General features: G+C 41.8%; 1 protein-coding gene, 1 non-coding gene and 1 pseudogene across 3 annotated transcripts in view; all 3 read left to right on the top strand.

The window, feature by feature from the left end:
* Positions 1-27,982, top strand: part of nos1 (nitric oxide synthase 1 (neuronal)) — a 72,274-nt gene that overhangs the window by 2,953 nt on the left and 41,339 nt on the right. For both annotated transcript variants that reach the window (XM_027162973.2, XM_047819039.1), the window contains exons 3-10: positions 2,895-3,021; positions 12,800-12,937; positions 16,400-16,542; positions 16,635-16,797; positions 16,941-17,032; positions 18,650-18,791; positions 19,268-19,407; positions 23,813-23,987. In XM_027162973.2, coding sequence (XP_027018774.1) covers positions 2,895-3,021; positions 12,800-12,937; positions 16,400-16,542; positions 16,635-16,797; positions 16,941-17,032; positions 18,650-18,791; positions 19,268-19,407; positions 23,813-23,987 — 1,120 coding nt within the window. The remainder of the gene's footprint in view (positions 1-2,894; positions 3,022-12,799; positions 12,938-16,399; positions 16,543-16,634; positions 16,798-16,940; positions 17,033-18,649; positions 18,792-19,267; positions 19,408-23,812; positions 23,988-27,982) is intronic.
* On the top strand, positions 9,218-9,336 carry LOC113653418. The gene has a single exon (XR_003443080.1). It is a non-coding gene; the product is annotated as a 5S ribosomal RNA (ribosomal RNA).
* On the top strand, positions 26,164-26,318 carry LOC113653419 (annotated as a pseudogene).

Below are 27,982 nucleotides of genomic sequence, written 5' to 3'. Positions count from 1 at the left end.
CTCCGAATTCAATCTCTTTAACACTTTTTTTTTCTTCATCTACTTCTTCTTCTTTGAATTGATGAAAGACAGAGAAGGGATCGCAGACATGTACACAATAAAATTCCCAGGATTTAATCAAGTCTTCTGCTACTGCGAACGGAAGCAAATTAAACTCCGCAGGAAAACTCTCCCATGCCGTAGGATCTCATTAAACACTTAGGGCTTCCTCCTGAGTGTTTGGAGGAGGGGGGTGGGGGGGTGGAACGCTTGAAAATGATAGCGTTTCAAAAGCAAAAGTGACACCCAGCTAAACAATTTGTTTATTTGAGTCTTTTGTGATAATAGCTCTTCGTTGAGCTCTGAATGACGGCTCGTGTGACGTTTTCGTTAAGTAAAAATTCCCCGCACGCCACATGTGCATTAAAGAGTCCCGTTTCGAGCGAGTGAGCTTCATTAACACTTCACACTGAGGTAGTTTTTCTCTGCACCTGCTGTGAGTGAGACGCAGAATAAACTTTAGTGAACGCCGGTAGCTTCAGGGAGCCGCACACGCGTGAGGAAAAGGGGACAAGATGGAAGACAATTAAAAAGAGATGGAGAGAACAGGGTGCTGGGGAGAGAGGGAGAGTGAGAAGAGAAGTAAGGAGGGGAGAGAGCGACAAGTAGAGGAAGTGACAAAGCGTGTAAGTGTGACAGACGGTTGGAGAGAGAAAGAGAGAGAGAGAGAGAGAGAGAGGGTTTGAAAGACAGACAGGTGGAAGAATAAAAGAGAAGGAGAGAGAGAGACATGTGGAGGAGAGACTGACAGTAAGAGGGTTTGAAAGAGAGATCGAATGAGAGAGAATGGTGGAGGAGGGATATAAAGAGAGAAACCAAGAAGAGGCAGGAAGAAAGAAAAAAAAGGAGTGACCTAGAGGTAGAAATTAGTTCAGAGAATGAGAAATAGAGGTAGAGAAAGGGCAGGGGATAAGAGAGATGTGGAGGAGAGATAGAAGGGAAGAGATTTTTGATGGGCAGAGGGGGTAGAAAAAGAGATAAAAGGGAGATTGATAGAAAAAGAGGATGAGGTCATGTGAGTGCATGGATGAGGCAGAGAGAAGTAGAGGGAATGAAAAGATGAGAGAAAGTGTGTTTGTGTGTGTGTGTGTGTGTGTGTGAGAGAGAGAGAGAGAGAGAGAGATGGGTAGAGGGGGGTTGGAAAGAGTGATAAAGGGAAGAAAGTAAGAAAGTGTGGGAGAAAGAACTAGAGGCAAATTAAAAATGAGAAAAAAAATGAGTGTGAGAGCGAGCGAGAGAGAGGGAGGAAAAAGATAAATATCGTTTGTCTTTCGCAAGTTTTACTATCAGTCTGTTATTTTCAGAGATATGATCTCAGCAATGTTGAAGGATTTCCCCCACAAAACATGTCAATGGAATGATTTTCACCGCACGTGTGTTTATGTCCATGAGCTGGGAGTTCGGTGTTCCAAGTCACAGGTCATCGTTTCCATTTTTAATCACTTCCACAGTCACGTTTGTCATCACAGATCTCCTCAGCCGGCTCTACCAAACATCTCTGCCACAGCGCACACGTTTACTCACTCGTATCACATTCGTGCGGTGTGTGTCACTACTCTTCCCATCATGCAGTGTAACCCTGTGAAGAATTTAGAGCACAAGTGTTTGTTTAGGAAAGTACTTAGGAAAAAAAAAATCTTATTTACATTGTTTGAATGATTTAAAAACATAAATGCTGAATGATCGCTTAAGGAAAAAAACGCGTGTGCATTCTCTTTAATCATATGCCACACCCCTTCACTGTGTTCCACCGACTGTGTTGTGCCACGCCCACCAGCTATGCTCCTCTTCCCAAATTGTGCCATGCCCAATAGCCATTCTTCTCCTCCTACATTGTGCCACTCCCACTATCTATGCTCCTCCTCCCACGTTGTGCCATGCCCAATATAGCTATTCTTCTCCTCCTATATTGTGCCACGCCCACTAGCTATGCTCCTCGTCACACGTTGTGCCACGCCCATTAGCTATGCTCCTCGTCCCACATTGTGCCATGCCTACTAGCTATTCTTCTCCCCCTACATTGTGCCACGCCCACTATCTATGCTCCTCCTCCCACGTTGTGCCATGCCCAATAGCTATTCTTCTCCTCCTATATTGTGCCACGCCCACTAGCTATACTCCTGGTCCCACGTTGTGCCACGCACACTAGCTATGCTCCTCCTCCCACATTGTGCCACGCCCACTACCTATGCTCCTCCCACATTGTACAACACCCCCTGTATATGCTATTTAGCTTCAAATGCTAAAATTCTGTGTAAGGTTATCATCAGCGGGAAAAACACATCTCAAACTGAAAGCTAAATGTATGATTGTCAGAGTCTATGGTCCTATAAGGAACCTTTAACATCCATGAAATGTTTCCATCACACAAATGGTTCTTTCTAGTGGAAAAATTACAGTCTAATTTCTTTGGACTATAAACAGATTCTTTACGATTTTTGAATAGAAAATTGCTTTTATTAGTATTACATAAGAAGTAGCATTTCTTCACATTAAATATAAAACCGCTTTATGTTCATTATGTGGAGTTCCTCAGAAGCCTATCCGATTAAAACTGTGTTTTAGCTCGGAGAGATGCAAGAAATGTTTTTTTTTTTATTATTTTTTATCTATAAGAATACACACTTTTTTACTTCTACTCATTATATTATTATTCAGACTTTCCTTATTCCTGTGTCATAGAGACCTTGTTAATCTTTTTTTCTCACTTAAATTAGATTAGATTCAACAGGAAAAAAGGAAAAAATGCGATATTCTCCGGATGTGTGTATATTTGTGTAGGTGTTTTTTATTTTTTTCTCCTCCTTCCCTTCCCGAAATATATAAGTCCTAATGTGGAGTGTTTCCACTTTCAGAGACCTCGGCGTGGGAATAAACAGCAATGCCCAGCTGGCTTCTGATAATGACCGAGTGTTTGATGACCTCTGGAGGAAGGACAACATGCCTACGGTGCTCAATAACCCGTACTCTGAATGTGATAAGGTAGAACACAGCAAGTCATTTACCACAAGCTCACTGGTCTCATGATTTATTAGGCTTTTATTTTAGACCTTTTAAAGAGGTCTACTTTCAATAAAAGAATAATAAATAATAAATAAAATATCTTTCAGAGATGAACTGAATGGTCAAATTGACACTCTTAATGTATCGCTAATCATATTCAGTGAATTTGGTTGTATTTTAAATGCTGTATGTTTTTATTCTCAATTCTGATTGGTCAAGAAAACGTTGATTTATTTTCTGTAACAGTGCCTCTGACATGAGTTCTGGTGACACGTTAGCGATAACCTGGCATAGATTTTACAGACCCAAATGCAGGGATAAATATGAACCATGGTTGCACATTGTGAACAATGATTAAGGAGTACTGGGAAACAGGTAAACTCCTACAAGACATAATGCACCTGCTAGCGCCCCCTGTGCTCCTGTAGGACATAGTCCCAGTCTCTGACATCTGGCTTCAAGGCAAACCACGCGTTTCAGTTTCTATAGTAACGACTAATTCACACGGCTTATAATTAAGGCATAATGATGAAGGACTTGGCATCGTGTCATTTTCTGTTAGCAGAATCGTGTACCTCGGTATCGTGAGACGTTGTCTTTTTAACTTGAAGACGGAGGAAAAAAGGAAGGCTGAGAGACGGGGGGAAAAAAATTCTAGCCGTTGTAACGTGTGATTAAAAACAAGATGTTCAACATGATGTAAATGAAAATGCATAAAAAGTATGCTGTGCAACTAAAATAAATTATTGTGGCAAATTTATTACAAGTGGAATAAAACACTAATACATATGGTCATGCTGTTGCACCGGAAAATAATTAACATCACCTTGGCATTAACACGGCTGCTCGTCTCAACTGTTGATTATTTTCCTACAAAAGCATGACTAATTTATTCCTGTATTATTCTCATGACTCAATGACAACCTCTTCAATTATTGCAGTCTGTTATGTTTTAATCGTCCTTTGTTCTATTTCTATATATTTCAGTCTCTAAGATTTTCGACACTATTCTTCGATATCTTTTACCTTACAGCAATTTCTGTAACTTCTATACTCTAATCCCTTAGTGTTGATTATCTACCCTGTATGTAGTAACACGTGCTAAAATACCTACAGTGAGAGCGTCTGAGGATTGAATCGAGGAGAGATAAAAAGGAGCTTTCTTAAGGTTTTCTATTTTTTTTTTTAACTATACAAAAATCATCTCTACATCTTGCAGCACTTCTTTTGTTTCCTTCTGGAGTGGTGTTTGTCTGTGATTTAGCTGAGGCTGAAGTGCGCGTTATTATTGATCTTTCCTCTCTTTGGCTGGTTTTAGTAGTAGGCTAAATTTGCAAGCTTGCTAACTAACGTCTTCTGTAGGTTTTGTTGTTGATTTTATTCGTTGTGTTTTTTTTTTCATTGTGTCATTTCCTGGCCCCAGTGTAGCCATTCTCTGTTTAAATAATATGTGTTAAAAAAAAAATTAGAGTTAAGCAAAAACAGCTAATTACATTAACTTGTCCTGTGAGTTTTCTTGTTGATGTTGTTTTGGCTGTTTTATTTATTTATTTTACACTTGTAAGTGTCAACATTTTCTAAAGAAGTGTAACGGTTTCTGATGGGGAAAAAAAAAAGTTAAGAACATGGCGACACTGAGGTAATTTTTACCTCAGGAAATATAAAGACACTTCGTTAGCTAAGGTACGGAGCGTCTTTATGTTTCCTGAGGTAAAAGATCACCTCAGTGTAGCCATTTTATTAGCTCTTGCATTTCCATTATCGCATTTCTCCTGCATATTCACACAAACAGACACAAACATTTTCTAAGCAACTGTATATTTATGCTAGTTAGCTAACATTACTTATTGTTTTTAATTGACTGACGCGTTTTATTTAGAGTACACTCATGCTATCCTGATACTGTGTCAAATAAATATAGAATTCTAATTTTATGAAAAGCCCGTGAAGTTTTCTAGACTGAAAAGAAAATGGTGATACATTTGTTCTCTTCTGGATTTTTTTTTTCTTTCTGTGTGTGTGTGTGTGTGTGTGTGTGTGTGTGTGTGTGTGTGTGTGTGTGTGTGTATTCGCCCCCGTGCACGTGTGTGTGGCTTCACTGAGGCATACAGACGGACGGGTGGAGGCAGAGGGCACAGTGTTCACCCTCCAGCCCAACACATGTCACCGGTGACGTGTTAGCTCGCTGAAAGCAACCGGATGAAGGGAACCGAGCCAAGAGAGTGATAAATGAATGAGTGCAGCTGTGTGGTCACATAGGGGTTGAGAGGGACCGAGTCATTCTGTCATTCGCTGGAGTAATTCACAGCTTCTGGGTGATTAACCCTGTTGGTTCCTTGACAGCTGAGGAGTTTATGGGTCAGAGTTGAAACCGAGAAGGAATGAAAAAGAACAGAGTCACTTCTTCAACATGTTGCTTTAAATTTACAAAATTAATTGCTTTCTTGTTTGCTTTTGCTTAAATCAGCATAATGTTTTCTTTTTTCAGCATTTCCCATATGCACTTTGTTATACATATGATTAGCGGACACACCGAGAACAGAGAAATGTTAAGCTGTAGAAACTGCAGAGAACAGAAATGTATCTCTGAAACACAGTGTGATGATCCTTTAGGTAGATGGGCTACAATAGGAGAAAACCACATCAGGTTTCGGTTTAGTCCGTGACGAACGAACAGGAACCTGAAACTGGACAAATCTTTGTACGGTGATGGATTTGAATACGGTTTTGAAAAAAAAAAAAGAACTAGATTCAAGAATTTCGAGCAATGTCTCCTCCTGCAGATTCAAAAGCACTTTGCTTGCACAGATGAGGAAGGACTTTTGTTAGCAACCTCCTGTTTCTATAGAAACTACATTTTGCCCTACATTTATTACTCAGTGTAATTATTACACTGTATTAACTTCCCGGAGTTTGTTTATTTATTTGTTTCTTTGTTTTTGTTTACCACAACGGTGTTACATGCTCGATTCTGATGGGTCAAAAGGTGACGTGACGTGACCTACGGCTAAGTACGGTGACCCATAGTCAGAATTCGTTCCATGCATTTAACTCATCCAAAATGCGCGCGCACACACAGCAGTGAACACACACACAACCGGAGCAGTGGGCAGCCATTTATGCTGCGGTGCCCGGAGAGCAGTTGGGGGGTCCGGTGCCTTGCTCAAGGACACCTCGGTCGTGGTCTTGCCGACCCGAGACTCGAACCCATAACAAAGGTGTTAAATACTTTTCTACTTCTGTGAATTACTGTCAGAATTATTATCAGAAAGATAATTTAACTAAGAGGAAGGTAACGAACGGGCCGCTATAAAACGTGCTTGTTTTCCAGGATATAACCGCAAATGGATAAAAATGACTTAATTCTTTAATTAATAACAAATCTGCAAATTTTCATGGAACAAGAGAAAGACCCCCCCCCCAATCATCTTTTTCTCCAACAGCACACCCCGTCACGTGTGTTCCTTAAATACTCGATTGCAAATTGACAGCTGTGACCGTTCGTCCCTCAGATATTTAACACGATAAGATGCCATTAAAGCACTGTTCTTATTCTTATACATCGTTCACCATGAAAGGTGAAAAATATCGAAGAAGGATGTAAATGAAACGTACAAAGGAAGCAGTACGAAAAACGTAACTAAACGTCGTGTGTCGGAGACGAGCTCGCATGTTGTCATGGCTGTCATATGGCGCTGAAATGCGTATCAAAAAGCTATTTGATGCTTGAGTTACTCAGAGTTGGGTCACGTCTGTTGTGAAGAGATCCGTACTGACACTCTGTTAAAGAAATCTCATGTTCTGTCAATATGACCTTAGGTGCCCTAGACGTCTAAGACTGAGATGGTTATCTATACATTTCCTGTGACACGTCAGGACTTGCTCCTTTAAAAAAAAATGTGATTTTCTTTGTTTGTGTACAATGCATGCTTTACTTTCCGTTACCGTTCTAACTGAAATCTATCATCGAGCGTTCTACAGTAGTTAGGCCACCTGTCGTGTGTCCTTAATATCCACATCGTTGATGGAGAACTGACTTATTAAACTGCAAACACAACTCGCTAAATGCTAATCAACATCGCTGACCAATGCATCTAATGGATTGCATCAAACGTCGTCGGGATGTCTGTTAGTTTTAATTGGGCTGTGCGCAATAGCGGGGTGTTTTTCATATTTCGAGCTAAAAGCCGGGTCCAGCATAATTTCACGACTAATAAGGAGCACTCGTGCAGCGGAAGTGCTCGGAGAAGTGGAACCGTGGAGCCATGAAGCCTCTGATGCTCAGCGTGCTGAAAAATAATGACACTATTCCCAACATTACTACGGTGAAAGAAGTCATTTACTCGGCATCACAGCCGTAATAGAAAGACATGACGTCGTGCATTTAAGAGCTCAAACCGGGTCTTTTTTTTTTAAATGCATATCACCGAGGTAAACATTTAAGTAAAATCCGCACATACCCACCATAATTTGGATCAGTTCTCTCAATCTAAAAGGCGTGAAACTACACGTTCTGCTTCGTGCTCGACTTGCTTGGCTTCTCTATAGGCTACTGTTAAATTTGCTGGCACTTCACGGCTACATCACTTCAGATGTTTCACTTCGGTCATTTTATTTACTCATGAATTCACTTAATTACAGCCATCAAAAGTGGCTGTAAAAAAAAAAAAGAAAGAGAGTTAATTAGCTTGTATACACCTGCATTTCTTCAGTGATTTCAATTACAGAAAAGCTGGAAGTGATGCGATGTGGATAATACCGTAGTTCCATCCCGAGCAAGGATTTGTAAACAATGCCTGGAATTTATTTCATGATATGTTCTTTCTACTTCAGTGTTGTTTTTGAAACAAGAGAAGTGATCACTTTCCTCGGATCCAGGATGTCAATTAATGCTGATCGCCATGGTTACGTCGATTCAGCACATAATCATCAGCCGCTGCACATCACAAGCTCACGACCCTCGTAGCACGTGACTGTCGTAGGGCCCGATTCATACTTACGTTAGTTAGTATTTAGTATTGAATGAACATTCAAGCACAGGATTTGGATTATACTGAAAAAAAAATGCTTCATTCATTCATACAAATTTTCAAGAAATTTTCAAAATTCATTTTTTTTTCTTTTTGTTACCTGTATACTAAATTCTATGTTGTATTCTGACTTTATTGGATTCGATTCTAATTTTTAAGTATATAAAGGTTTGGAAAAATGCTGTAAACAAAGAATGCTTTCAAAAATGGAAGTGTTAAACATTTATTTTCATAAATGAACAAAATGCAGTGAGTGAACAAAAGAGAAATCTAAATCTAATCGATATTCAGTGTGACCAGCGTTTGCCTTCAAAACAGCAGCGATTCTTCTAGCTACACTCACGCACGGTTTTCGAAGGAACTCGGCCGGTAGGTCGTTCCAAACATCTTGGAGAACTGACCACGGATCTTCTGTGGATGTCGGCTTTCTCACATCCTTCTGTCTCTTCATGTAATCCCAGACACACTCGATGATGTCGAGATCGGGGCTCTGTGGGGGTCGTGACATCGCTTCATGTTGGTTTGAAGGCAAAATGTAGTAACACGGAATATTGATCTGATTTAGATTTTTCTTTTGTTTGCTCACTTTACATTTTGTAAATTGACAGAAATAAACACTCGTTATTTATATTTCTGAAAGCGTTCTTTGTTTACAGCATTTTTTTTCCACACCTGCCTAAAACTTTTGCACGGTACTGTAATTCTTATTCTTCATTATATTTTTTGTTCTTTCTTCTAAATTCTCTTTTTATGATTGCATATCACTACATGTCCTGCTGTCGCTACTAAAACTAGAGTTTGATTTCCATTTGCTTCTTTTAGGCTACTGCGTGAACCAGAAACATGAGCGCGGCAGTGATCTCCTCCTCGTGTTTGGGTTCTCCGGTGTCCTCTGTCCTCTCTAAAACATGCTAGTAGGAGGACTGTTTAAGATAAATTTCCACTTTGAGTTGATTGTGTGAATGTGTGTTGACTGACATCCCATCCAGGTTGTATTCTGTATTCTGCTTCAGTCACATTGTTCATAGGATATGCTCTGAATCCACTGCACCCACAAGCCCTCTGAAAGATCTTGGATTTTAGACTGATTTGACTTCATTTTATTTTCAAGACCTGAATTATTTTCGTCATTTATTTCTCCTGCTGCTTACGGCCATTCCACTCTGAGAATGCCCGATCTCGTCTGATCTCGGAAGCTAAGCAGAGTCGGGCCGGGTTAGTACTTGGATAGGCGACTGCCTGGGAATACCAGGTGCTGTAAGCTTGGGGGGGCACGGTGGCTTAGTGGTTAGCACGTTAGCCTCACACCTCCAGGGTTGGGGGTTCGATTCCCACCTCCACCTTGTGTGTGTGTGTAGTTTGCATGTTCTCCCCGTGCTTTGGGGGTTTCCTCCAGGTACTCCGGTTTCCTCCCCCGGTCCAAAGACATGCATGGTAGGTTGATTGGCATCTCTGGAAAATTGTCCGTAGTGTGTGTGTGTGTGTGAGTGAATGAGAGTGTGTGTGTGCGTGCCCTGTGATGGGTTGGCACTCCGTCCAGGGTGCATCCTGCCTCGATGCCCGATGACGCCTGAGATAGGCACAGGCTCCCCATGACCCGAGTAGTTCGGATAAGCGGTAGAAAATGAATGAATGGATTTCTCCTGCTGCCAGAATTTGAGGACGGAACAAAAAAACTCCACACAGGAGTGTAAGAATAACAGAAACAGAAGGTATGTCAGAAGTGTGTTGTGGAAGTTCTGAGAACATAGCACACTGGTAGACATGAGCAAGAGTGAAAAGGTTCACAATTTATTTGTACTGCTGCAAATCAGGATTCAGACAGAAACCGAAGCAAGAAAAACGTCATCATTGACTACGTTTCAATGCCCGATTATTTCCTGATCAGAGAACCTTACCAAGGTTTGCCCACGCCGCTTCTGAGCCTTGAGCCTCACCATCTCATCTCCAGCTCATTCTGACACTCATATATTTAGCACAAACTGTCTCTGGTCACAAACAAATTGTAGTAACATCCACAGAAGGTCAGAGCTTCCCAAACAAGTTCTCCTTGTAGAATTTTCCATCACAAGTGAACAAACAGAGATGATGGGATCAGAAGGATTTGATTTGTTTTGTGTAAAATCCTTTTAAAACCCCTCTGAGATGGAAAATAAAAACAGACCAGACAAAAGGGCTGCCAAATAGAATGTTAGCTCCGATATGATTCATTGGGAATGAATTATCATATGGAATATTAATGTTGTTGCTTACAGAAAGTTGTGACAAAATAATACACGGCACTTTCCAAATTTAGACGGAATTCTTTATTGCACTTTGATTTGAACGCTGTACAAAAACTCTTAAAGGAGCCGTTTGTATTTAGAGCTCTCTGCTACCAAAATACTTAACAATATAAAAACAATTTAACATTTAATTTTTTTCCCTAACTACATCCAGTCTTTGATTAAAAGTGCATTTGCTGAGTAGCTGCATATATTCGCACTGGGAGCCAATCTAATTCTTGAGCTAGAAAAAAAAAAAGTGTAAAAATAATTGCTTACTATTGTATGACAACATTAGTGAAAAAAAAGAGTCAAGATTTCTGACTCACTCAACAACTTTGTGATGAACTGGAACACCGACTGAACCCCGGACTTGGTCTCACTGATGCTCTTGTAGCTGAATGAACACAAATTCCCCCAGCAACACGATCTCCAACAATCTAGTGAAATAGACGATCAACTGCGAATTAATGCTCATGGGTTGCTCTGAATATAGAAGCCTAATAGAACAGGGGCATAGGAGCCTTTATTATCGCCACATATACATTACAGCACAGTGGAATTCTTTTCTTCAAATACCCCAACTAAGGAGGTTGGGGTCAGAGTGCGCCACCACTGAATATGATGTATATATGTTGTCTCTCTCTCTCTCTCTCTCTCTGTATATATATATATATATATATATATATATATATATATATATATATATATATATATATATATATATATATATAGTGTTTTTACGTATGTGTATACATATATGTATGTGTGTGTATGTATATATATATATATATATATATATATATATATATATATATATATATACACACACATATATTTGTATATATGTGTGTGTATATATATATATATATATATATATATATATATATATATATATTTTAAACTGTTGGCACTCTTTACTTCATAGAAATTAAGCTGTCAAATCTAATTTAGCTTTACATTATACACAAACATGATCGGGATCGGTAAAACCCACTGCTTTATATTTATAGGGTGAGAAATTTAAAAGAATAAAACAATGACATCTATCATACAGCGAGACAGAATCAATAGCCAAACTGCTGAACATGGGCAAATGTTAGTAAGATAGTTTTAACAAAGTCAGCAAAATATTTCTTATATATATAATATTTCTGGCAGACTGGCAGATTATCGAAATAATTGAACGTTCCCCCAGTTATAGCCGCTTATTCGAACATTTTAAATTATAGTAGGTGTGTAAATTGGTACGTCTGTCACAGAATATGGGCAAAGTTTGAAAAATCCCTCTTTCTTTCTTTCTTTCTTTTTTATTTTTTGACTGCTCAATAAAACAAGCTTTTACTGTTTCTTTTTGTTCCTGCCGCATAAGGAAACGTGTATGATTGCTTTAGGATGTAATCACAGCCTCATATTGTTCTCTAACTCTAAAGTATCTGGTCCATTCTGAGAGAAGTGATACATGCCAATGAGCGTTGATTTGAAATGTTCATTCACTTCCATAGAAGATGAGACAATTTCACACTTCCCCGAGGTGCCCGTATACAGAACGACTGCTCCGAACTGAAATGCGAGAGACGTGCAAGTGCAATTAGATCGATTTCCTTTTTCCTGCAAAAGTCAAGCACTTCAGAGCTACTGACCCAGAAACAAGTCGCACTCGCGGCTTGTGAGCGTCATATCGGCATTCCTTTATAAAAGCCAAATTACAAGGATACTTAATTGTCTTGAGTTCTTTCACAGTTAGGACAGGATACAGAATGCGGTCTCGATTCTAGGATCACGATCGAGACGTGTAAGAATCGATTTTGTTTTGCTCGGTGCATGAATAGAAGATATTGAGAATCTGAAAGTTAGGCTTGAACTTGAGTAGAAGTTCAGTTCATGGATTTATTAAAGAATGTCTAGTGAAGATATAGGAGAGCATTGTTATCACTCTTGTAAGCCCGAGGTCAAAATTGTCTTTTTATAATAAGAAACAATTAAATAATATGGGTTTTTTTTTTTTAAATCTTTAACATTAGATATCATTATTAGGGTGTATGGTGGATTAGTGGTTAGCATGGTTAGCATCTCACACCTCTAATGTTGGGGGTTTGATTCTCGCCTCCACCACAGAGTTCTCCCAGCTCTTCAGTGCTTTTCTTCAGGTACTCTGGTCTCCTTCCCCAGTCTAAAGACAACCGGTGTAGGTTGATTAGCATTCTTAAATTGTCAATGATCTGAAACTGTATGTCCAGGGTGTCCGCTGCCTTGTGTCGTGAGTCCCCTAGGGTTCAGGTTACTTTTTTTTTTTTTGTTATAATTTCTTCTGCTTTACTTTACTCACATTTTTTGTTTCTCTCATGTTAATTCTTAATGATTTATCCATCTATTTACATCTATAGGAAATGTATGAGCTCTTCCTCCTTTCCAGTTAGTATAATAACTCCCTTTGGCCTTATTTTGTTTGTCCTTTCTCAGACACTATGCCAAGGCAGCGCATCTCCCACTAAGACCCCACAAAATGGGAGTCCAACAAAATGCCCCAGGTTCATGAAGATAAAGAATTGGGAGAGTGGGGTTTTGTACAGCGACACACTCCATCACAGCTGCAGCAAGGTAGGACTGAAGCACAACACGCTCCAGATCATATACTGTAGTACACAACTAGAAGGGAATTTTTACAATCACACTTACCAGGGTTACACAAATGAGGATGGGTTACATTTTGAGTCTTTTCCTCACATCGTCTTGGGAATGAACATAATGTTTGTGCTGACACGACAGCCATTCTTGCCCTGCTTAGAGACAACAACTCTGTCATGGATTATCACACCACTGTTATGCACTTCACTCAGTGGTGTGAGGGTGACCACCTGAATCTGAATGTTAGCAAGACAAAAGAGCTGATAGTCGGTCCCTCTACACCTCAGCACCCTATTGTCATTCAACATCAACCAGTTGACATAGTGGACAGTTTCACATATCTGGGAGTGACACTGGATAACACACTCGCCCAAGGGCGTCGATTTGGGTAGGGACGGTAGGGACATGTCCCTACCAATATCCAGGGAACACTCAATTGTCCCTAGCGATAATTCGACCAAGCCTATATATATATTTATACATAACCACTGATATCCGTCTGTGTCTTGTGCTTTTTTACTTATTTCATTTAACATTTATCCAGAAATCATTAAATAAGATGAAAATATTTTACAACGGCGTTCTGTAAAAAAATAGCGCAACTTGTGGAACACAAACGGTTAACAGATTTAACCCCTGCAATGAATCCCGTCTCTGTAACTCAACTCTCTAAAAGGATTGGCCTTTGCCTTTTTTGAGTCCCGCCTCTCTAACCCACGTCGCTGTTTGATTGGCTTTGTTTTTCTCGCTAATGTGTTGAGGGAGGCTGCAGCTATATTCCGTTGTATGAAGCAATATGCAACGTGATCATGCAGGCTACCGGTATGTGAGGAAGAATGTATTCTTATAACAACAGTTTTATGCACAAAATACGGGGAATGTTGTCCCCACCAATGTCAAATAAATTATGTCCCCACCAATGTCAAAATCAAACTTTCGCCATTGCACTCGCCTTTGCTCAGCACATTATGGACATTCGGAAAAGAAGTCATCAAAGACTGTCGGTCATTCGCAAACTCAAAGGACTTAACGTCGCTCCTCGTTTACTATTATTACTTTATCAAAGCATTATTCAGTCAATTTTACCGTATTGTTCAACTTGTTTTTTCGGCATGCTTTCTGTTAAAGATATAGTCAAACTCACAAAGGTGTCCAATATCGCTGCAAAAGTTATAGGGCTTCCTACACCTAACCTTATAGAACTCAATAACACAGCTATCGGACGCTTTGCCATTTCAATAGAACGGGATTCCACACATCCACTAAATGAGTATCTTGCCCCACTGCCCTCAGGGCGCAGGTACAGGGCTCTGAGGTGCAGAAGGGCCCGCTTTGGAAGAAGCCTGATTCCCTCGGTCATTAAGTATCTTAACAATAGACATCGCTGAGTGTTATTCTGAATGTTTTTGACATGTGTGTATTATGACTGTTTGTTTGTCGTGTGTGTCGAACAAGTGCAGTGTCGTTTATTGTGCCCTTTGGGAATAAAGTAAAGTAAGTAAGAAACCTTTTACGTGAAGAAAGGTTTGTTTGAATAAAAGCATCAGAACGCATCTGACAGCCCATTTACCTAAAACAGTGTGAAGGTTTTCCCCATTTAGCCCAGAATACCATCTATTTTAATTAGAACGATATAGATCAAATCCCACGTGAGGAGGATTAGCCATACTGCTTGTTAACTAGCTGTCTCTCAACCATCCTCAAAAGTTCAAATTTAGACTCGGTTCTTTGTGAAGACTTAAGTGAATGGAGAAATAAGCACGAGGACCCTCACAAACATCTTCATGTCCCTCGGTTTCCTCTAACCAAGTGGGGTTCTACACTCTTTCATGAGTGATTGGTGTTGCATGCTAATCACCGTTAATTACAGATCATATGATTTATAATATATCACACAGGATTTTTTTGGGTTGCTTTGCAGAAAGAGACAGCTGCATGGCTGAATTCATGATGCCTCAGGGCTAGCGGATGTGCAGAGGCAAATGAAAGACTTTTGTTTTATTTTTAACATGCTGACGCTAAAATTCATCCATCCATCCATCCATCCATCCATCCATCCATAATCCTGACTAGAAACTGAGGCAAAATGGCCAAACAGTTCCTGTAGTTGTTTACTTTTGGTTTAAGCTTGACCTTGGTAATTTGTTCTCATTCTTCTTGCTCTGGGCTGAAATCTTGTCCAAGCTCTCAGATGGCACGAAGGGTCAGTGGGCTGAGGCGCTCTATGCTTCACCAGTCCTGAGTGGGAGGTTCAGGCTGCTGCACCTGTTTTTAGCAGCAGAAGCCAATGTTGGACTGTCATTTAAATTTCTGCTTGGCCTCAACCACAATGACCGCATTACCGGCTACCCAAAGTGACCGTGTGCTTCAACTCTAATCTTATTACATTGATCATATGAGCTCAGGGCAAGGACCAAGCTGGCTTTTGCTCTATCCATTTTTTCTCCTTTCCTCTGACGTTTCGGATATTATTTCCAGTCTGTGTGTATGGCACAGTTAAATGAACTCATCTTTAGGTTTAACAAACTGGAAGCCAATTCCAATAGAGACCACTAGAGCCAACGGGTTTCTTTCGAAAGAGCCGTATGACCCCACCACCAGCCCAATACTCCCTAACAAACTTATTATACAAACTTCCTTCCAATGGTATAATGTCACATCACATTTACAATGTACACACTCTTTAAATATAACCTATTGTTACCATATACAGTCTGTCCCTTTTCATTAGACACCAAATCTTGGCGGGAATCGAACCCTCAACCCTGGAGGCTGTGAGGCGAAGGTGCTAACCACTAAGCCACCATGCCCCCTCACTTGAATCAACTCATGTTAAACTTAAAACCTCTCCTGAAAGGGTTTTGACATAACACTTTAAGAATTCCTCTACCAGGTCAAACTGAACAACACATTTTTGTCAGTAGATTTGATCATTTGTAACTTATGCAAAGATAAAGTTGTATTTTGTTTACTTTGCTCATGTGGATCACACTTAGTCACTTTTGAGACGGAGTACAAACTGAGCAAGTGAGGTTTAAGGACTCTGAGCAAAGGCAAGAGCAAAATGATAGGATGGAAGATGTAACCCATCTTCCTTGTCAATCACAGTGGCATTAGCCAATAGTCAGGGTCTGCAAGCTTGGGGAGGGGTAGATAGCACTTACCTCAGAGTATGACTACTGTAGCTTTACATGTCTTCAGGATATGTTAGACTTCACCTTCCGCAATTAGTACCTCGCCAACAATATGGGAGAGTCGCCTGATGGGTGGCACCAGGGTGAGGAGGAAATGGTGGAAAAATGCACAGCAGAACGCACAGCCTTCTTATTAGTAGCCCAAAGGCTTAACCATCAAGCCACCACTTTGTCCAAGTCACAGAAAAAGGTGAACGTCAAAATCTGTGTGAACTTACCAGACAATTTTTTTTAATTACAGGTGCCAATTTGCAACGAACAAGTGTGTACAGGCTCAGTGATGACGCCAAGCATGAGAAGTAAACCAGATGAAGTTCGGACCAAAAACGAGCTGCTACCACTGGCTACAGACTTCATCAACCAGTACTACACGTCAATAAAAAGGTAGCTCATGCACCATGTAATAGATTCACATAAAAAGCAATGGGAGGGTTTTTTTTATTTTTGCTAATCCTTTATCCATGGGTGGCTTGCAGGTGTGGATCCAAAGCACACGAGGACAGATTGGAGGAGGTGAAGAAGGAGATTGAAACGTCTGGAACATACCAGTTGAAAGACACCGAGCTAATCTACGGTGCCAAGCACGCTTGGAGGAACGCGGCTCGCTGCGTAGGGAGGATCCAATGGTCCAAACTACAGGTAAAAACCTTCAGCTTTCGAGTTTCATTCAAATTCCATTTTATTTACTTCGGTAAGAGACATCTGTATGCACAAAAACAAACCCAGAATTACAGCAATTATAGGATGATTATGATGATAATAAGGGAGTTGTTTTTGACTAGGTGTTCGACGCTCGAGACTGCACAACAGCACACGGAATGTTTAATTACATCTGCAATCACATCAAATATGCCACTAACAAGGGCAACCTCAGGTAAGTGGTGGAAATACTTTTTTGGGGGAGGGCTTGGGTGGTATGCGGGGGGTCGGATGTTGCGGAATACCGAGTACCGCAACCATTATTACTCATATGTTATTGTTACACCGATTACTCGTTGTTGTTTTTTCCCCCGCCTCCACTTCTTCTCTAGCTCGGTATTCAACCCCTACCCTCCATAATCCTCTTCATCTATATACTTTCCTAGCTTTGCTTATCTATCTCTTTTCATCACCTTTCTCAAAAGCTCCTTGTGGGCGGCACCTGCCTCTGTAGAGCCAAATTCGATCTCTGCCTGACTACAAAGCTAATCATACACGACACCTATTCTGTGTTCAGCTTAATTAGTGTCACATTATGCATCGATCAGAGGCTGGAAGAGAGGAGCAGTCAGAGAGTGAAGGGGGTGGTTGAGGGAAGACAGAGATGGAGACGCAAAGGGAGAACCCTTTTATCCACTTTCTTTCAGAAAAGTGTCATTTTCCTGATCTTCAGTGAAAAACACAATCCAGTGTTCCCTCATTACGTCATCAGGAACCGCCAGTGCGGACCTTCGGTGGTCCCCCACCTGCTGTTCTGCTTGGGCTTTTATCGCTTATCGGAATGTGCGTGAGGCTTTTTTTTTTAAACAGTATCACCCAGATTTATCCATAACACTTTCTGTGACATTCATATGCCTTTGCTGCGTAATACAAAATGTCAAATAAGGTAAGAAAAAAAAAACAGACCGGGTTTATTTTTGGACTCGCATGCGTCTCTCGATATGCGCTACACGGCTTCAATCACGTTTTCGGCTTCTGTCAGAAAATGTCCTTACGTAAGGGTTTCCTCCAGGGTCTTCTGAGCACTGTGCATGAGATGAGATGAGATCCTAAATAGTACACCAGTCCATCTTGGGCCATAATGAACACACTCATTCTGCCTCGGGACAATTTTGTAAAAGTGTAGCATGTTTTCGGAAGATTTGGGAGAGGCTTTGAAGAGGAACATAAGGAGAACCAGCGAGTGAACCGGTGACACAGAAGCTGTTAGGTGGCTTGGCATTAAAAAAAATGTAAGCATGTTTTTGTATTGTACAGCTCTTTATGTGGGGAAAGCTGCAGTCTTCTGTGACGGGCTGCCTTATTGTCATAGTGAGTGTAGTCATAAGTTCTGTCAAGAGTATCTCTGGTGACCAGGGAGAGTATTTTCATTAGTGCATCGTTCTGATTTAAAAGAATGGCTGCTTGATAGGAGCATAATAGCCTGGGATGTGCAAAAATGGGGACAGTGGTGGTGCAACTGGTTAAGGCTCTGGGTTGTTGATTGGAGGATCGGGGTTCAAGGCCCAGCACAGCCAAGCTGCCACTGTTGGGCCCTGAGCAAGACCCTTAACCCTCCCTGCTCCAGGGGCACTGTATCATAGCTGCCCCTGTACTCTGACCCCAACCTCCTCAGTTGGGGTATGTGAAGAAAAAAGAATTCCACTGTGCTGTAATGTATATGTGGCAATAATAAAGGCTTCTTCTATCTATCTATCTATCTATCTATCTATCTATCTATCTATCTATCTATCTATCTGTCAGAGGCATCCTTATGTTAACATCATCTTCAGATCTCCAATCTTATCTGCAGGTCAGCCATCACCATTTTCCCTCCGAGGACAGATGGGAAACATGATTTCCGGGTGTGGAATAGCCAACTGATACGCTACGCTGGCTACAAGCAGCCCGATGGCTCAGTTCTGGGAGATCCTGCTTCCCTGGAGCTCACTGAGGTGAGACTTTAAATCACCACATTCTGGAGACAAAATTATAATGGCTCTCCCTCCTGGGTGCACTGAGAGAGCAAGGAGGCTGTCTGTGATATAGTATGTACTTTATAACAATGAAAAATACAAGTACTGTGGAATGGAAAATGATTAAATGCTATAACTCATTTGTCAGAAGAGGCAGCATGTGGCCTCGAGCCTCCTGCTGTGGGGCTGATTATTTGGTGCGTCATTTTTGATAATTACGGTGGGAAGAACTTGTGGCTTTTCAAAAAAAAAAAAAAAAAAAATCTGGTTATTTATGGAAAGTACTGAAATATACACTAAATATCTGTTCAAGGCTCTGCTGGAAATTTATGAAGTCGGTTTTTGGAGCCGTCATCGATCGATTAATGTCTCTTTGGTTCTGCATCTTTTAACAGCTTCTGAAATGCCAGTTTTTCCCCCTAACGTGTTAGTGTCATCTTCTTGCTATCATGTAGATCTGTATACAGCAAGGATGGAAAGCACCCAAAGGCCGGTTCGATGTCTTGCCCCTTTTGCTTCAAGCGAACGGCAACGATCCAGAACTGTTTGAGATCCCCGACGATCTCGTGCTGGAAGTCAACATCACACACCCGAAGTAAGTTATCATTAAACCAGAACCAGGCCTCGGTTAACAGTCGTAACATATCGACGTCGAATTCCTGGACACTAAAAGGTTAAACCCATCGTATGTAATTCTAACATATTCTATCTCACTTAAGCCTGTACCCAAATGATGAAACTGTGAATGTAGGGCTGTGAATCTGAGAGGCTGGCAGAGTATTAGCATCACGGGAGTCATGCTGAGAACAAGTGGCCTGCGTGCGTAAGTCAGGGACGCAGGCCAAGGCAACATAAAACTGGCCCTTCCCCCAGATTCAAGATCAGAACCGGTGCCAGTTTGTCAGCCTCCATGGGCACTGATCATGCCTCAGACAAGCTGAGAGAAGCACAACCTGTGCTTATTACATTCATTTTGAAACACTACCCTATTAATGCTATTGTTGTTGTTTAATCAACACAAACGGAGTAACGATGGATTAACAAGCTTGCAGTTATTAAGACAATTATGCTTTTCTTCCACATTGTATCTTGTAAGCTCTTCCTTGAAATGTAAAAAAATCCTTGATGTTTATATCCATTTCCTTGATATACAGTAAAACAGACATCCTAAGTATGTTAGGTTAGCACTAGTATAACACAGTACAGGTTAACACAATAGGGCAAAATGATCGATGCCAGTAGTCAGCAAGGGCTGAGACAGGATGAACAAAAAACACAATACACACACGATTACATGGAGTTGATCGCCATGGTAACCGGTAAGGTAAGTCGCATCACCTTAGGTTGGTAAACATGTACAGTATAAATAGAAAGGTGGTATGGACAAAATACAGAAGCCAAGGTGTGCAGTTGTGGCTGGTGTAGGTCTGGACTAGCTTGTGTTGTGGTCTTTGTGTCTGTGTAGCTGAAACATTTTAAGAGTAATCAAAATCACATCGAATTTTATTTGTCACATACACATACATACAGGGTACGATATATAGTGAAATGCTTTATGCAACTGTCCGGGATATAAGAATAAAAAATATAAAAAAATGTATAAACTATATAAGAAAACTATATAAAAATATGAAAATATAGATGAAGAAATAATGTATATACATATGCATAAATATACATAGTAATAAATGTGGGTGGTTTTTAATGATTGTCCTTAAAGTGTCCAGGTGCAGTATGGTGTGTATAAAGTGGCACTGTGCTGTCCATGTCCAGAGTTAGTGTCCTTAGAATGTCCAGGTGAAGTATGGTATAGTGTATATCGCAAATAGTATAGTCCAGGGGTCGGCAACCCGCGGCCCCGGAGCCGCAAGTGGCTCTTTCGTCCCTCTGCTGCGGCTCCCTGTAGATTTGGAAAATAAATATTTAATTTAAATGTATTTTATTTTAGTTTGTTAGTTTAAAAAAAAAAATCTAAGATTATGATGCTCTTGTAACATTAAAATAAACCGTGTTTAATTTTTTTGTCGATCAAAATATGCGTCGCAACCGCCGACCCGCGAAATTCGACACACAGAAGCAGACGCGTTTTTGGTTTGCTGCAGCCGGCAAGTTAAAATTTTGACGTCATGCAGGGCTGTCAGGTGTCACGCATTGAGAGTGACAGTCACGCATTTGGGTCTTTTCACACGTTCTCCCGCCACACGTCATATTTCTTACTCAGAAAAACTTTTTGACTATTTATCATATATCTAATAAGCCGCAGCGCCGTCTCTGTGGAACCGGGCAGGAATCAAGAGCGTCTCCCCTGGAGTTATCAGCCAATCAAAAACAGAGGCTACACAATAGCCAATCAGAAAATAGCACTGTCTGGGAAAGATTTAACACAACAGCCAATGAAAAAAATTGCGGTTGTGGTGGGGTTGGAGATGTCACGCTTGTCTGTCTTCAAAACTTGAGAGCCCTGGTCATGAATACGAAGAGGACTCAATTAGACGTTGAACGTTTTATTTGAAAGTAACCTTCGACCCAGCGTCTTCCTTGTTACGGTTAGTTCAAACTGTTCAAAATATTTTTGTTTGCCTGCAGAAATAAAATTTTGTTTACTCTGTAGGAGTTCATTGATTTCATAAATGCAACACACTACAGTTTTTCTCTACTTTCCATAAAGGTAAAACACGATATATGCAGCGTTCTAGTCATTTTAGATGTCAAAGATGTTTTGTTGCTCCCTGTGTTTTTTTTCTGTGGGAAACGGGTCCAAATGGCTCTCTGAGTGTTTAAGGTTGCCGACTAAGAATTGAATTAGTTAAAGAATACACATCCTGCATTCAAACGCAATATATGTGCAATAAAAAGAAAACCTTCACCTTCTGTCCAACTCGAGGGCTGGATCAGAGATGTCTAGACACAAGAATACTGCAGGATGATTGACAGGTGATGTGCATTCATTTGTCGCATATGGGAATCTTTCTCTTTTTTTTTTTTTGAATAAAAGAATCAATACCACTTCAGGAACCCATGAACCTTTTTTAAAACCTATGAACTTTTTCAACTTTTGGAATATTTCCATCAGAGGAACCAGGGCTGATTTGGGCTCCCGGATTAGTTTTAGGAACCGTATATAAGCTCTTTCTCCAGAGTAGGTAATAATTAATCTGCAGACTAGGGGCTACTAGATCTGAACAAAGTGTGGACATGCCGTAAGTGTCGGCAGGACACAAAGTGTGTGTGATTGGTGTGATATTTATTACAGGTTGTCTAGGAATCATAGTCAGGGGTGAAGATGTATAATAAGACTTCACCATGAACAATGACCCAACAGAGGATAAAGAGAAAAATGAACAAAGGAGCGACACACGACAGGTGAATATACTCGGGCAACAAACCCGAGGCAGAGACAGTACCAGAACAAAAAGGATGCGATGACATGGTGTTTGTTGCCATGGGAACTGAGATGTAAATGCAGAAACAAAGTCTGGTAGAGGTCATGAGAAGATTGGTCAGATCTTACGGTATGACCAGGAAACGTTAAAGAACATCAGTCTTGTTTTTTTTGTTTTTTTTTCCACTTGTCGGAGTGATCCAATCAGCACAGAGATGTTTCTTCTGCTAGTTTATGGAATGGACAATACACCTCCTCGAAATGCTTCTGATCCTCTGCAGAAACTTGCCATTTATGTCTGTAGAGCATATTAATCAAGAGATCAAGAAATCTCATCTTTTGACACGTTTTAAATAGCGAGGAAACAAATCGGATGCAGGTGTAACACAAGACTTTGGCAGAGAGAGAGAGAGAGAGAGTGTGTAAATGTTGAGCTGTCTAGTGAGGAGCTTTTCTGGGCTCAGCAGATGCTCAAAAGCAGCCAGAGGCCAATTTGGCCATGTGTGTAAACACCTGAGAATCCTGCAGGTGCTGGTAGAGCGATCATAAAAGTTCTGGCACAGTTCACAGTAAATGTGTTGAGCGACGGGCAAATTGAGACAAACTACTGGATTCCTGCTACAACAGGATATGTAAATTTAGATGCTAATTTGGGTGCTTAATGCCTGTTTTGGCAAACGGTGTTGCTTTTTTTTTTTTAATTTTTTTTAATCTACATCCAGGAAGGTGGAGCTTTGAGCCGACTTTTTAGGAGTTCTGGAGCAAAGCAAAACATCGCGGTTCCTCAAAATATCCCATGCAGGTTTTTTTCACCATGTCGATGGAGTCAAGACCAAAATTAGCCTGATTTATCAGTGTGTCAGTGAGGTGGTGTGTAAATACTGTCATGAGCTGCAACTAAAATAGAAACTCCTGTCACGTATTGTGGACTTCTTCACCTTCTTCTTCTTCTTCTTCACCTTCTTCACCTATACCTTCTTCTTCACCTTCTTCACTTTCACCTTCTTCACCTTTACCTTCTTCTTCTTCTTCTTCATCAACTTCTTCACCTTTACATTCTTCACATTTACCTTCTTCTTCACCTTCAACTTCTTCACCTTTACCACCTTCACCTTCTTCTTCACCTTCACCTTCTTCTTCTTCTTCTTCTTCTTCTTCTTCTTCTTCTTCACCTTTATCTTCTTCTTCTTCTTCTTCTTCTTCACCTTCTTCTTCTTCACCTTCTTCTTCTTCACCTTCTTCTTCACCTTCTTCTTCTTCTTCTTCTTCTTCTTCTTCACATTCACCTCCTTCACCTTCACCTTCTTCTTCTTCTTCTTCTTCACCTTCACCACCTTCTTCTTCAGTTCAAAGCGAGTTCACACTACAGCTGATTTGCGATTAATGACACTCACAAACTCCACAAAAGGAAAAGCTCCTAGAGATCTGAAGGAGCAAAATGAGGACCAAAAAGAAATTTCTCAAAAGTTGTTTTGACTAAAGTCTAAAAGCACGACTGAACCGGATTTTTCCAGATTAAGAAATGTTTTGTGTAAATGCTCCTGAGAGTAAATTTGTTCCATGTCCAGCTTAATAAATGACACCCTAATGTCACCTTTATGTCCCTTCCATCATCCAGGTTCGAGTGGTTCAAGGATCTGAATCTGAAGTGGTACGGCTTACCCGCCGTGTCGAACATGCTGTTAGAGATCGGAGGCTTGGAGTTCCCCGCTTGCCCTTTCAGCGGGTGGTACATGGGCACCGAAATTGGCGTCCGGGATTTCTGTGACAGTTCGCGCTACAACATTTTAGAGGTACGAATCTCTAAAGGCTGTGACTGTAGATACGCCCATTTACACACTCTAATGAGCTATTATTGTGCTTAATGCAGCACTCGGCATTATGAATATCGCTCCAACTAAATCCAATATTATCCCAGGCGGCTGCCATTAGCATAATGACAGTGGTTTGATTTTTCTATTATCGTAACCCATTTGCTGGGGTACAATATACTAATTCAGAAATATGGTAATGCAAGCATTATCATTTATTATTCATTCTTTTCTGATTAAACCGTGACCTCGGATTAGTTCAGGTGGATATAAAATAGAGCCGCTGTGTTAAACGCAGTGTCGTTCCCCCAAGGACGCTAACAGACTGCACTGCAACCTTTAATCTTAATGATTCTGACCGTATCTACCCGAGATGAGCTAAATCTCTTCAGTGATGAAGTTATCCCTCCATGACAACTACAACGGGATGCACTTATTTATTTCCAGGGATTTCAAAACAGCGTAACGGATATTGCGTCATCGGGCAGGCGTGGCCTATTTGATAATCTAACCCTAACCGTAGTTTTTGGTTGTTTATTTGTTTTCTAAAATAGCTTAACTGTAAGAAGGTGGGGAGCACGGTGGCTTAGTGGTTAGCACGTTTGCCTCACACCTCCAGGGTTGGGGGTTCGATTCCCACCTCCACCTTGTGTGTGTGGAGTTTGCATGTTCTCCCCGTGCCTCGGGGGTTTCCTCCGGGTACTCCGGTTTCCTCCCCCGGTCCAAAGACATGCATGGTAGGTTGATTGGCATCTCTGGAAAATTGTCCGTAGTGTGTGAGTGTGTGTGTGTGTGTGTGCCCTGCCTCGATGACCGATGACCCGAGGTAGTTTGGAAAAATTGGTAGAAAATGCGTGAGCGTGAGTGAGTGAGCGCTTAACTGTAAGATAATAAAGCACAATAGATATAAAATAGATCAAATCTACCTGTATGACCGTTTTGTCCTTCATTATCCATCATAGGTATGCTCTTTTTTTTCTTATGTTTGTCGCTCCCTAGGACATGAGCTCGCTTATTCCAAATTGTCAGGGTGCGTTTGCGTCGTAAGAAAAAAGAAATAATGTGTTCATGACGCATCGGTCCTTTCAGGCTTTAGAGATCTAATTTCCAAACCCATTATGTGGAGGAGGAAGTGAAGCAGGTTATAGACATTTACACAACACCCACCTGTGTTCACATGAGTGTCCACTACCTTCATCCACATGACTGAGATCAGAACAGTTGAGATTGATGACAAGTTTATCGTGTTATTAGAGAGACAAACAAGGACCGTAACAGATTATGTGGATTTTGGATTAATGATGTATTATATTGGTGTACAACAGGGATAAGTCGCATGAATAACGTTTGACGCGTGCCTATAGTCGCGGTCGATGTAGTCACTTCATTCATTTTCTACCGCTTATCCGAACTACCTCGGGTCACGGGGAGCCTGTGCCTATCTCAGGCGTCATCGGGCATCGAGGCAGGATACACCCTGGACGGAGTGCCAACCCATCGCAGGGCACACACACACACTCTCATTCACTCACACACTCACACACTATGGACAATTTTCCAGAGATGCCAATCAACCTACCATGCATGTCTTTGGACCGGGGGAGGAAACCGGAGTACCCGGAGGAAACCCCCGAGGCACGGGGAGAACATGCAAACTCCACACACACAAGGCGGAGGCGGGAATCGAACCCCCAACCCTGGAGGTGTGAGGCGAACGTGCTAGCCACAATGCCCCCTTGTAAATCAATATACGTTTTTGAATACTAAGCTTATAAGCTTATGTAATGCTTCATATCTGCTCATAGGAACACTATAGACACAAAGATGTGTCTCGGCCCGAATCTGCAGACAATCAGAGTTCGATTGATCTTTGCTGTAATTTCTGCGATCCCGAAATTACAGCATCCTCAGGGGACTGTTTATTGAGCTGAATCTGTACAGTGGTGCTTGAAAGTTTGTGAACCCTCTAGGATTGTCCACATCTGAGTACAAAAGAATATCCAAAGCATCTTTAGATTTTCACACAAATCCACGAAGGGAACATTTACATTCACATTTATGGCACCGTTAGAGAGAGATTTACAGAAACAAAGTCTCCATCAGTGAACTTACCAAGACTGGTTCACTAAGAACATCATCAGTCTAAACAACTACAGTAATACTTGCCTGGCAGGGGCAATACCATGATCAAGGAGGTGGCTTGCCCAAAGCGAGGCTCGGCCATTGCCCTCGGGCTGTGCTGACCTTTTGCGAATTCCCCAAATGCGGGAATCTCGACTGCATAATTTCTGAGTGGGCAAGTCGCGACCTAATGGTTAGAGAGTCTGACTCGTAACCCTAAGGTTGTGGGTTCGAGTCTCGGGCCGGCCACGACTGAGGTGCCCTTGAGCAAGGCACCGAACCCCGCTAATGCTCCCTGGGTGCCGCAGCATAAATGGCTGCCCACTGCTCCGAGTGTGTGTTCACTGCTGTGTGTGGGTGTGTGTTCACTGCTGTGTGTGGGTGTGTGTTCACTGCTGTGTGTGTGTGGGGGTGTGTGTTCACTGCTGTGTGTGGGTGTGTGTTCACTGCTGTGTGTGTGTGGGTGTGTGTTCACTGCTGTGTGTGGGTGTGTGTGTGTTCACTGCTGTGTGTGGGTGTGTGTGTGTTCACTGCTGTGTGTGGGTGTGTGTTCACTGCTGTGTGTGGGTGTGTGTTCACTGCTGTGTGTGTGTGGGTGTGTGTTCACTGCTGTGTGTGGGTGGGTGTGTGTTCACTGCTGTGTGTGGGTGTGTTCACTGCTGTGTGTGGGTGTGTTCACTGCTGTGTGTGGGTGTGTTCACTGCTGTGTGTGGGTGTGTTCACTGCTGTGTGTGGGTGTGTTCACTGCTGTGTGTGGGTGTGTGTGTGTTCACTGCTGTGTGTGGGTGTGTGTGTGTTCACTGCTGTGTGTGTGTGGGTGTGTGTTCACTGCTGTGTGTGTGTGGGTGTGTGTTCACTGCTGTGTGTGTGTGGGTGTGTGTTCACTGCTGTGTGTGGGTGTGTGTTCACTGCTGTGTGTGGGTGTGTGTTCACTGCTGTGTGTGTGTGTGTGTGTGTTCACTGCTGTGTGTGGGTGTGTGTGTGTGTTCACTGCTGTGTGTGGGTGTGTGTGTGTGTTCACTGCTGTGTGTGGGTGTGTGTTCACTGCTGTGTGTGTGTGTGGGTGTGTGTTCACTGCTGTGTGTGTGTGTGGGTGTGTGTTCACTGCTGTGTGTGTGTGGGTGTGTGTTCACTGCTGTGTGTGTGTGGGTGTGTGTTCACTGCTGTGTGTGTGTGGGTGTGTGTTCACTGCTGTGTGTGTGTGGGTGTGTGTTCACTGCTGTGTGTGTGTGTGGGTGTGTGTTCACTGCTGTGTGTGTGTGTGGGTGTGTGTTCACTGCTGTGTGTGTGTGGGTGTGTGTTAACTTGTGTGTGTGTGTGGGTGTGTGTGTGTGTGTGTGTGTGTGTGTTGTTCACTGCTGTGTGTGGTGTGGTGTGTGTGTGTTCACTGCTGTGTGTGTGTGGTGTGTGTTCACTGCTGTGTGTGTGTGTGTGTGTTCACTGCTGTGTGTGTGTGGGTGTGTGTTCACTGATGTGTGTGGATGTGTGTTCACTGTGTGTGTGTGGTGTGTGGGTGTGTGTTCACTGCTGTGTGTGTGTGTGTGTGTGTGTGTGTGTGTGTTCACTGCTGTGTGTGTGTGTGTGTGTGTGTTCACTGCTGTGTGTGTGTGTTCAATGCTGTGTGTGTGTTTTTGTGTGTTCACTGCTGTGTGTGTGTGTGGTGTGTGTGTGATGTGTGTGTGTGTGGTGTTGTGTTCACTGCTGTGTGTGTTGTGTGGGTGTGTGTTCACTGCTGTGTGTGTGGGTGTGTTCATGTGTGTGTGTGTGTGTTCACTGCTGTGTGTGTGTGTGTGGTTCATGCTGTGTGTGTGTGTGTGTGTGTGTGTGTGTGTGTGTCTGTGTGTGTCTGTGTGTGT

The sequence above is a fragment of the Tachysurus fulvidraco genome, chromosome 9 (assembly GCF_022655615.1).
Source record: "Tachysurus fulvidraco isolate hzauxx_2018 chromosome 9, HZAU_PFXX_2.0, whole genome shotgun sequence".
Classification (NCBI taxonomy): domain Eukaryota; kingdom Metazoa; phylum Chordata; class Actinopteri; order Siluriformes; family Bagridae; genus Tachysurus; species Tachysurus fulvidraco.
This window is presented reverse-complemented; position numbering and strand designations above follow the sequence as displayed.